The sequence below is a fragment of the Mercenaria mercenaria genome, unplaced genomic scaffold (genome assembly GCF_021730395.1).
Source record: "Mercenaria mercenaria strain notata unplaced genomic scaffold, MADL_Memer_1 contig_776, whole genome shotgun sequence".
In the NCBI taxonomy this organism is placed as follows: domain Eukaryota; kingdom Metazoa; phylum Mollusca; class Bivalvia; order Venerida; family Veneridae; genus Mercenaria; species Mercenaria mercenaria.
Genome location: NW_026463677.1, coordinates 1173 through 13264, shown reverse-complemented (window position 1 = coordinate 13264; position 12092 = coordinate 1173). Strand labels below are relative to the sequence as shown.

At 37.3% G+C, this 12092-nt stretch overlaps 1 protein-coding gene across 1 annotated transcript in view; it reads left to right on the top strand.

Moving 5' to 3' along the window:
- Window positions 1–11419, top strand: part of LOC128554821 (serine-protein kinase ATM-like) — a gene marked incomplete at both ends in the record, with an annotated part of 71183 nt that extends 59764 nt beyond the window's left edge. Inside the window, 8 exons of the mRNA XM_053536133.1 lie at window positions 2387–2488; window positions 4958–5077; window positions 7396–7606; window positions 8070–8228; window positions 8665–8787; window positions 10010–10218; window positions 10544–10754; window positions 11300–11419. Of these exons, the coding sequence (XP_053392108.1) occupies window positions 2387–2488; window positions 4958–5077; window positions 7396–7606; window positions 8070–8228; window positions 8665–8787; window positions 10010–10218; window positions 10544–10754; window positions 11300–11419 (1255 nt within the window). The remainder of the gene's footprint in view (window positions 1–2386; window positions 2489–4957; window positions 5078–7395; window positions 7607–8069; window positions 8229–8664; window positions 8788–10009; window positions 10219–10543; window positions 10755–11299) is intronic.
- Window positions 11420–12092: the final 673 nt, after the last annotated feature.

The window sequence follows — 12092 nt, the reverse complement described above, 5'->3', positions numbered from 1 at the left end:
TTGACACCACTGGCCATGTACACTACTGATAACACTGTTGACACCACTGGCCATGTACACCACTGATAACACTGTTGACACCACTGGCCGTGTACACCACTGAGAACACTGTTGACACCACTCGGTACACCGTGTTCACCACTGGGATCACCATGTACACCACTGAGAACACTGTTGACACCACTGGGATCGCGGTATACAGCACTGGGAAGGTGATAGACGCTGTTGTAAACACTGGACACCACTGTGAACACCGCTGGAAACAGCGTGTACACTGCTTAAAACACCATACACACCACTGGGAATATGGTAGACACCACTGCAAACACCGTGTACACCACTGGGAACATTGTAGACACCACAGGGAATGTGGTAGACACCACTGAGAACACCGTGAACACCACATGGAATACTGTAGACACCATTGGGAACATTGAAATATGTTGGTTGTGTAGAATTTTGTCTGCTTATTGGAAAAGATATATCTGTAAGTGTAGGGAGGCGTTTGCTCCGCTAGAGGTGCCATTATCAATGTGTTTCACTTTGAATCAACTTTGACTTAATTTTTGATGAAACCTTGGGTATATAAATCTTTCAGGCAATATTTTTAGCTCATCTGAGCACTTTTGCTCAAGGTGAGGTATTGTGACCGGTCATTGTCTGGCGTCTGTTGGCGTCCGTCTTGTGTTGTGTGTTTTCCGTCAACTTTTGCCTTGTAAACACTCCAGAGGCCACAGTTGTGACCCAGTCTTTATGAAACTTATCAGAATGTTTGTCTTGATGATCTCTAGGTCAAGATTAATCTGGGTCATGTGGGGTCAAAAACTAGGTCAGTAGGCCAAATCAAAGGAAAGTCGTGTTAACACTCTAGAGACCAGAATTTAAGTTTGAAACTCATGAGAATCGATCAGAATATTTGTCTTGATGACCTCTAGGTCAAGTTCGAATCTGGGTCATGTGGGGTCAAAAACTAGGTCACATTCAAATCAAAGGAAAAGCTTGTGAACACTCTCAAGGCCATAGTTTTGACTCAATCTTTACAAAACTTTGTCAGAACGTTTGTCTTGATGATCTCTAGTTTAAATTTGAAACAAGATCCTGTGGGGTCAAAAACTAGGTCATCCAGTCAAATCAAAGGAAAAGCTTGGTAACACTCCAGAGGCCATGTTTATGACCATATCTTCTTGAAATTTGGTCAAAATGTTTATCTTGATGATCTTCAGCCCAGTTTCGAATCTGGCTCATAGGGGTTCAAATACTAGGTCACCTGTTAAAATAAAAGAAAAACCTTATGTGTGCAATAGGGGCTGCATGTTCATTTGAAGTGCATGAAACTTTGTCAGAATGTTTGTCTGCATGAAATCTGGGATGAATTTTTATCTGGGTCATGTAGGGTTAAAAACTAGGTCACCAGGTCAAATCAAAGAATAAGCTTGTTTACACTCTAGGGGCCACATTTTTAGTCCCCTACTGGTTGAAAACCAGTTTCGGGGACTATAGGAATGCGCTTTTCCATCATTCTGTCATTCCGTCCGTCAGCAATTTCGTGTCCGGTCCATAACTCTGTCATCCATGAAGAGATTTTAATTAATATTACTTGGCACAAATGTTCCCCATGAAGAGACAACGTGTCATGCGCAAGACCCGGACCCCTAGCTCAGAGGTCAAGGTCACAATTGGAGGTCAAAGGTCAACAGGGCTTTTTTCCTCTCCGGTCCATAATTTCCAATCCATGAAGGTATTTTTTGGGGCCTCCGTGGCCGAATGGTTAAGGTCGCTGACTTCAAATCACTTGCCCCTCATCGATGTGGGTTCGAGCCTCACTCAAGGCATTGAATTCTTCATGTGAGGAAGGCATCCAGCTGGCTTACGGAAGGTCAGTGGTTCTACCCAGGTGCCCGCTTGTGATGAAATAATGCACGGAGGGGCACCTGGGGTCTTCCTCCACCATCAAAGCTGGAAAGTCGCCATATGACGGTGTGACGTTAAACCCAACCAAAAAAAAAAAAACAAATGAAGGGATTTTAATATTACATGGTGCAAATGTACCTCATAATAAGGCGATGTGTCATGCACAACTTTCAGATCCCTAGCTCAAAGGTCAAGGTCACATTTAGCAGTCAAATGTTAACATGGCTTGAACAGGGTCTGTTTCGTGTCCGGTCCGGTTTTTATGAAATCTTGGACAAGCACGAATCTGGATCATGTGGGGTGAAAAACTAGGTCACTAGGTCAAATCAAAGAAAATGTTTGTTTACACTCAAGAGGCCACATTTTTGGTCCAGTCTTAATGAAAATGTTAACACTGTTATGGTGTGTTTCTCAGGTGAGTGACCTAGGGTCACCTTGGCCCTCTTGTTTATTAATACTTGCTTTTATTTTACAGAATTGAAACGGCCACTGGATTCCATGAGAGTGTGTTTAAAGCAATGAAGTCAATCAGGGAAGACCATAGTACATTTACAGACAAAGCCCTCAATAATGCGAGGTAAAGATACTAGATTGAAATAAAATTAACATTTGCATTTGTAAGTCCTACTGTAAATGAATATTGAAATATTTTAAAACTTTGATATTTGAATTACATGATTAAATTCTCCTGCAGGTTTTTTTTCTAGGGTTTTGGGGGAAAAGGTCCCTGATTAAATTGGGATTTTTGATGCAGTGAATTGTCAGATTGGGAATAGGTTATCAACAAATTAATTAAATTGGGAGTTTTTCGCATGTGATTGTAATGGTTATACCTTTACATTTCAAGTTTTACAGTTTGACATTAAAATGAATCAAGTTTAAGGTCTTCCCAAGTAATTTTTAGCGAATTAATCTTACAAGATAATTTTCTTAAGTTGCTGAGACATGAGACTTACATCATAATTCTTGCCAGACCTTGTAGAAATAGTCAAATGCTTCATTTGCCATGCTTAAACATTTTTAGCTCGACTATTCGAAGAATAGTCTAGCTTATGATTCTACTCACCCTGGCGTCGGCGTCACACCTTGGTTAAGTTTTTACATGCAAGTACATACAGCTAATATTTAAAGGCATATAGCTTTGAAACTTATTTATTCTTTTTCTAGGTCAATTACCAACCTCACTGGGTCAAGTTCCATAACTCTAACATGTATTTTGAGCAAATTGTGTCCCCTTTTGGACTTAGAAAATTCTGGTTAAAGTTTTACATGCAAGTTACTATCTCCAAAACTAATGCAGATATTGAATTGAAACTTCACATGTGTCTTCGGGGTTATAAAACTAGTTGATAGCACCAAGTCCCATAACTCTGACCTTCATTTTGGCCAAATTATGCCCCCTTTTGGACTTAGAAAATTCTGGTTAAAGTTTTGCGTGCAAGTACATACAGCTATTACTAAAAGGCATATAGATTTGAAACTTATTTTTTCTTTTTCTAGATCAATTACCTACCTCACTGGGTCAAGTCCCATAACTCTGACATGTATTTTGGCCAAATTATGCTCCCTTTTGGACTTAGAAAATTCTGGTTAAAGTTTTGCGTGTAAGTACATACAGCTATTACTAAAAGGCATATAGATTTGAAACTTATTTTTTTCTTTTTCTAGATCAATTACCTACCTCACTGGGTCAAGTCCCGTAACTCTGACATGTATTTTGGCCAAATTATGCCCCCTTTTGGACTTAGAAAATCCTGGTTGAAGTTTTACATGCAAGTTGCTATCTCCAAAACTAATGCAGATATTAAATTGAAACTTCACATGGGTCTTCGGGGTTATAAAACTAGTTGATAGAATCAAGTCCCATAAGTCTGACATGTATTTTGGGCAAATTATGCCCCCTTTTGGACTTAGAAAATCCTAGTTAAAGTTTTGCGTGCAAGTACATACAGCTATTACCAAAAGGCATATAGCTTTGAAACTTATTTATTCTTTTTCTAGGTCAATAACCAACCTCACTGGGTCAAGTTCCATAACTCTTAACATGTATTTTGAGAAAATTATGCCCCCTTTTGGACTTAAAGTTTACATGCAAGTTACTATCTCCAAAACTAATGCAGATATTGAATTGAAACTTAACATGTTTCTTTGGGGTTATAAAACTAGTTGATAACATCAAGTCCCATAACTCTGATATGCATTTTGGTCAAATTATGTCCCCTTTTGAACTTAGAACTCTTTTGATATTTAACGTTTTGGGTAATAATTTCCTGCTTCTGTGACAATATTTCGAATAGTCGAGCTTGGCTGTCTTATGGACAGCTCTTGTTTTACACTTAATAAGGTTTTTTTTCACCACACCTATAATAAGCAAAAAAATGCAGGTTACAGAAATGTGGCATTTGATTTTAATGGTTTAAAAACTTCTATTCAACAGGTTTTAAGTACTTGATTCAATAAAAAACTATTGTATCCATGTGTTTTGAAAGGTTTTTACTGACAGAACACACAGTACTGTGAAATCATTAATATTCATGGGGGACTAATTTTCGTGGATTTCGTGGTTGAGTCAATCCACGAAAATTAATCCCAACGAACAAGTAAAACTCCCATTCATTTTATGTTCAAAAGTCGAAATCCACAAATTTATATCCCCAGGAAATTGCTGTTTAGACCAAAACCACCTGCCCACCAAATTAAATGATTTCACAGTATACCAGAACAATCATTTGTTCAATTTTTGCTGAGATACAGATGGCCATGTTACTAAAGTTAATAGTGGGTTGGTTTTTCTGAAAAGTTGTTCAATTTCATTTGTCAAAACAAAACTTGCAATGCCGAACTTTTTTATGGTAATAAAATCCATTTCAGCTGGGAATATTTCTTTAGAATTTTTGCTTAAAACTGGGAAAAATGGAGCTTTATTGGCACTGGGAAATAGGCCAATATCAGCCCCACGGGACAGGTAGGAATTAGAAAAGCCCTGTCTATTAAGTTACTTGAAATTGCCTATCTGAACAAAGTATATATTTATATTCTACTTCAGGTTGTGTGCAGTGTCACGGCTGAAGGATGGATGTTTGACCAGCGCTAGGAGACTATATCCAGTTCTTGCAGATCTTATGTGTGTCAACATCGTCAATCAAACAACTGATTTAGTAAAAAGGTAAATTTAAACTGTGTCAGTATTAGATGTCATGTCATCAAAATCTTAGTAAAAGTCTTGGCGCTTTGTTAAACTTTATTGTTCAAAGCTGTTGATATACGAGCATTGGGGGCCACAACTTCAAGATTCAGAAGAAGTTGATGGCATTACATATGCTTGAGGTTCCACAAACTTTTGACCAAAAAGCTGATTTTTCACTGAAGGAAAACGGTTACAGTATACATGTATAAAGGGAAAAAAGCCAATTTGAGAGAGCATTTAGGTTTACTAGAAACTTTAAGGATTTGATATGATATGCATTGGCAATGAGGAGAAGAATGTTGAGTTTTTTAGCTCACATGTCACAAAGTGACAGTGTGAGCTTTTGTGATCGCGCAGCGTCCGTCGTCCGTGCGTCCGTGCGTAAACTTTTGCTTGTGACCTCTCTAGAGGTCACATTTTTCACGGGATCTTTATGAAAATTGGTCAGAATGTTCATCTTGATGATATCTAGGTCAAGTTCGAAACTGGGTCACGTGCGATCAAAAACTAGGTCAGTAGGTCTAAAAATAGAAAAACCTTGTGACCTCTCTAGAGGCCATATTTTTCACAAGATCTTCATGAAAATTAGTCAGAATGTTCACCTTGATGATATCTAGGTCGAGTTCGAAACTGGGTCACGTGCCTTCAAAAACTAGGTCAGTAGGTCAAATAATAGAAAAACCTTGTGACCTCTCTAGAGGCCGTATTTTTCACAAGATCTTCATGAAAATTGGTCAGAATGTTCACCTTGATAATATCTAGGTCAAGTTCGAAACTGGGTCACGTGCCTTCAAAAACTAGGTCAGTAGGTCAAATAATAGAAAAACCTTGTGACCTCTCTAGAGGCCATATTTTTCATGGGATCTGTATGAAAGTTGGTCTGAATGTTCATCTTGATGATATCTAGATCAAGTTCGAAACTGGGTCAGCTGCGGTCAAAAACTAGGTCATTAGGTCTAAAAATAGAGAAACCTTGTGACCTCTCTAGAGGTCATACTTTTGAATGGATCTTCATGAAAATTGGTCAGAATGTTCATCTTGATGATATCTAGGTCAAGTTCGAAACTGGTTCACGTGCCGTCAATAACTAGGTCAGTAGGTCAAATAATGAAAAAACCTTGTGACCTCTCTAGAGGCCATATTTTTCATGGGATCTGTATGAAGGTTGGTCTGAATGTTCATCTTGATGATATCTAGGCCAAGTTTGAAACTGGGTCAACTGTGATTAAAAACTAGGTCAGTAGGTCTAAAAATAGAAAAACCTTGTGACCTCTCTAGAGGCCATATTTTTCACAAGATCTTCATGAAAGTTGGTCAGAATGTTCACCTTGATGATATCTAGGTCAAGTTCGAAACTGGGTCATGTGCTGTCAAAAACTAGGTCAGTAGGTCAAATAATAGAAAAACCTTGTGACCTCTCTAGAGGCCATATTTTTCATGGGATCTGCATGAAAGTTGGTCTGAATGTTCATCTTGATGATATCTAGGTCAGTTTTGAAACTGGGTCAGCTGCGGTCAAAAACTAGGTCATTAGGTCTAAAAATAGAAAAACCTTGTGACCTCTCTAGAGGCCATACTTTTGAATGGATCTTCATGAAAGTTAGTCAGAATGTTCACCTTGATGATATCTAGGTCAATTTTGAAACTGGGTCACATGCCATCAATAACTAGGTCAGCAGGTCAAATAATGAAAAAACCCTGTGACCTCTCTAGAGGCCATATTTTTCATGGGATCTGTATGAAAGTTGGTCTGAATGTTCATCTTTATGATATCTAGATCAGGTTCAAAACTGGGTCACATGAGCTCAAAAACTAGGTCACTATGTCAAATAATAGGAAAAAAAACGACGTCATACTCAGTTCAAAACTGGGTCATGTTGGGACAGGTGAGCGATTCAGGACCATCATGGTCCTCTTGTCTTTATTTTTAGTTATCCAAAAATTTCAGGGAAAGTATTGGTACATTTGGATTGGTCTACTGCATCCATGACTGCAACCCACTCAAATGCTCAGAAAACTTTATTTTTGGTTTTTGTAAAAAGAATTCAAGGTTATAGTGGTTATGCAGTTGATAGAGTGGTTGTGTAAGTTGTTGCTAGGCTCTGTTGTCATGCCAATGTAGGTTCAGATATTTCCTTTCATGTACCAATGGATTTAAATTCTTTATTTGAAATAACAGTTGGGATTATCTTGTGAGCAATAGACTTGTAATTAAGCTTCTAGCAAAGTAATTTGGAAGTTATCTAAAAGCTGTATGCTAGTTCCTTGATATAAAACGGTATGTCCTTTTGAAACAGGTTTAGAGAGTCGGGGAGTATAGAAACCAGAGACTTGGACCTGTTACTGGATGTTGACAGTGATATCAAGTTCACCCTGCCTACCTTGTACATGAAATGTTCAGCTGTAAAACTACTTTGGGAGAAAACAGATAACAGAAGTGTGTTCAGATTGTATGTGGATAGTTTACACCAACTGGCTACCAGCTCAAGGGAGGCAACCAGGCATCAGGTAAGGGAGGCAACCAGGCATCATGTAGGGGAGTCAATTAGGCTGTTTGAAGGATTTTAAAGAAAATTGGCACAAATGTTCACCACATCCAGACAAGGTGCAGAGCGCATGTTTTAGTTGGCTCGCTTCAAGGTCAAGGTCACATTTGGGCGTATATTTCTCTGCGGTGCTCTTGTTTTCACATAGTTATGGCCCCTTTTGCAATTTGTCAAACTCCTGGTTTCCGGACAATAACTCATGAAAGGCTTGACAGATTTAAATAATTTCTGGTACACATGTGTAACATCATAAAATACAGGTCAAGTTTGACTTTGGCTACAAACCACCAATTTTTTTGACATAGTTATGGCCCCTTTCCAACTTAAAATTTGCCATATTTATGTGACAAGGCCGTATTGTGGGAGTATTATTTGTCACTCCTGTGACAATTCTAGTTTAATATAAAGTTCTGGGTATTTTGTAGGTATCTGAAAGGGCTATAGCTACAGTGAAAGAACTTGACATATCGGACCTGTCTCTTAGTATACCTACACAGATTGAGGAGGCAAAGTTGTACTGGGCAAGAGGAGAGGAGAATATTGCCAAACCATTGCTGAAAGGCATGATTGATAAACTTAGAAAGGTAATACATTCAGGGAATAAGTAATTCAGTATCTTCTCTGTGTATTATTATAGATAAATAAATGTCTTTTTCAGATGCCTGAATGGGAACAGTTGTCAAAAAAAGTATTGTAAATTGTGTAAAGGCATTTAGTAGTAAAATAAATGGAACAGCATTATCTTTAGTTTTGCCTTTTCGGTTTTGAATTTTATCTTTAAAATTTTGAAAAAAAACCCCATATTTTTGTCAATGGGATTTGGGCCAAAGGAGTTATTTGAAATTGAATAAAAGAAAACAATGGATGCAGTAAAAAAAAAAGGCAACATTATATCCAAAAACTTTTGGACTTGTATTTTTAAAATTACATCTTTCCATTGCAGTGTAACATATTCTCTGTATTCCATTATGTTGTTATACTCTTGTTATGAGATTGTTATAAACTTTTTTGGCAATTCAGTTACGTTCTACAGACCAAGTAGCAGCCATGTTTTACCCACAAGCACTCAGTATCTATGGTAATTGGTTGGCAGAAACTAGATCGGAAAATCCCAACATCATCATGGAGAATTATATGGAAAGGGTAAGTTAAAATTGAAAGTGGAATCTGCTTTCAAATTGTTAATGCAGGTTAGAACCTTGCTTGGGGCGTTAAATTCTTCATGTTAGGAAGCCATCCAGTTGGCTTCCGGAAGGTTGGTGGCTCTATCCTAGTGTCCACCAATGATGAAATGATGCAAGGAGGTGCACCACAGGTCTTCCTGCACTATCAAAAGCAGGAAAGCCACCATATAACTTATAACTGTGCAGTGTGACCTCAAACCTAAAAAGTTCTGGTGAAAGAAATGCAGATATTAATGCAGACATTAAAAGACATCAACATTAATATTTATGTCCCCCTTCGAAGAAGGAGGGTTCTATTTTGTTTTGCAGATGTCAATTGGTCGATCCATAGACCAATCAGTTTCGGGATGATAACTCAAGAACGCTTGGGCCTAGGATCATGAAAGTTTATAGTGAGGTTGGTCATGACCAGCAGATGACCCGAATTTTTATTTTGAGGTCAGTAGGACTATGGTCAAGGTCACAGTGACCCGGAACAGTTAAAACGGTTTCCGGACGACAACTTGAGAACGCTTGGGCCTAGGATCACAAAACTTCATAGGGAGATTGATAATGACCAGCAGATGACCCCTACTATTTCTATAACAAGTTTCTCTTTACATATGATTCAATCCTATTTATATCATTCACCATTGAATAGAAGATGAAATGTGATAATAATGTACTTTTTCATCTTTCCAAGCTATTGTGGTTAATAGGTCAAAGGTCAAGGTCACAGTGACCTGGAACAGTTTTAAACCGTTTCCAGATGATACTTCAAGAATGCTTGGGCCTAGGATCATGAAAGTTGATAGGGAGGTTGGTCATGACCTGCAGACAACCTCTATTGATTTTGAGGCCAGTAGGTCAAAATTCAAGGTCTCAGTTAAACCGTTTCCGGACTATAACTTGAGAATGCTTGGGACTAGGATCATGAAAGTTGATACGGAGGTCAATTATGACTGGTAAATAATCCATAATTATTACTCGAGGTCAAATTTGACGTCAAATGTCCAGTTAACAGTGACCAAATAATTTCTGTTCCTTGTGCAGTTACTGAATGCATCAAGGGGGGCATTTTGTGTTCTACAAGCTCTTGTTCTAGTCTTGTTTTTAGCATGGAAATATGTCAAGAGAATATATATTTACTGATGTATTAATCATAAAGACCTGTTGTAATAATTCATTATCTGAATCTGTAGGCTATCAACATGTATGAACAGTTGGGCAAGTCAGAGGATAAGTCGGTAGATGCTTACCTTGCTCTGGCAAAGTACGCCGATGCACAGTATCAAAATATTGTGAACTACATGAATTCAAGTACCTACGAGGCCAAACAGTCACTGATGAGGAAGTCGCAACAGGAAGCTGACCGTCTGCGAGAAGTTATGAAAGGAGAATCTGGGAGAGAGTAAGATATCATTTAATTTAACTAGTTATGTTTACCCTCCTAAAAAATGATTTAAATCTAGTTAAGGAATGCTTTGTTTAACCTCATTTGCATTGGTTTGGCTTGATCTCGACAACAACATTGAAAGAAGTGATGCATTTACTGGTAAGACATACTGAAAGACTGATTAGTTTAGCATAAAATTTCAGTGTTTAGTGATATTAAACTTCCACTTCTGTCTTTCCTCAGCTTTGTGATCAGGAGAGATATTGAAGGATATTTTAATTGTGTGAGATGTATAATTTACATGATAGATAATATTTATATTTCTGGTAACTGTTTTCAGTCGATACCTGCGTACATTAGAGAAGCAGACGGAGATAGATAAACATGAACTGGAGTGTATGAAGGAAGATAGAAACATTTTCTTGTTGAAGGCTGTCCATAATTACATCAAATGTTTGAGATGTGGCGACGAGCATAATTTACGCGTCTTCCGGCTAACATCTCTCTGGTTCAATAATGTACACAGCGAGGATGTAAATAGTATGATGGAGGTATTAAATAATTTATAGTTGTGTATTTTACTAGATAGATATTACTGAAAGGTTCCTAGGCAAATGAAATCTTGAAAATTTGGAAATATATCATTCCATGCACCCTTTTAGCTCCCTTGCCAGAGCAAAAGTGTTTATTGACTGAATATAAGATGTCGAAAGTTGTTCTTCCTCCACCTTGCAGTTACGTGTAAAGAGCATGTTAATTCCGGTAAATACCAGGAATCTGACCACCATATATAACTGAAACACTGTTGAAAACAGAGTTAAATCCAACAGAACAATCATTTCATGGAAGTGTAAACTTTAATCAATTCTTACAAGTTGGTTGGCTAATTTTACTGTAAGAAGATGACTTTTGCACTTTGTTATGCAGTTATAAATTGTGTATATAAAATTTTAATTTATGGACAGGTAATATTTTGTATTTGTTAGAAGTCAAAAAGTGTGACAAATTAATAATTTAATATTTTTTAGTTGTGCTAGACACTGTTATATCTATGAAGAAATTATGTTGCTTAGTTTGATCAAACTTCTATAAACAGGAAGCTGTGTCTGAAATCAAAACCTACAAATGGCTACCACTAATGTATCAACTAGCAGCAAGAATGGATGTTAAACCTCGTAAAGATACATCCCAGCCTTTCCTACAGATACTAAACAAGGTATTAATCTTAAATTTGTTCAGTATTTGGACTCTAGCTCTGTTAAGAGAGCAACAACCTCTGTACTACAACTAACATATTTAAGGTGGTGTTTTATAGGAATAGCGCAAGTACTTGAAAGTTCTTGAAAAGTACTTTAATTCAGTCTTGGATTCCCTGTATGAACCATTGCAGGAAATAGTCGATGTTATTTTTCACTGAATGCTTGCTATATAGATCTATATTTTTTGTGAGAATCTTCATTATTTTAAAATAACAAGATCCTGATTCAAATTTTAACAGAGGTATTGTCATCACTTGATTGTTGACATTGGCGTTGGTTAAAATTTTTGTTGAGGTTCACCTTTTCTTAAAAACTATAACTAGCTACAGCTTTGAAACTTTGCACACTTCTTTATCATCATTAAATGACTACATAGGCCAAGAACCATAACTCTGGTAAGCATTTTCAGAGTTATGGCCCTTTTTGTACTTAGAAATTTGATTTTCGTCGTTAACCCTTAAGAGTTATTGCCCTTGATTTAATGAAAAATCCACGTCTGCAGCCATTTCTCAGTAACAAGCTAGTAGAATTTCATGAAACTTGAATTAAATATGAACCAACATACTTCGATGATGCGTGTCATTTTTTTTTTTATTGGTCAATTTTCCTTAGAGTTATTGCCCTTTAATT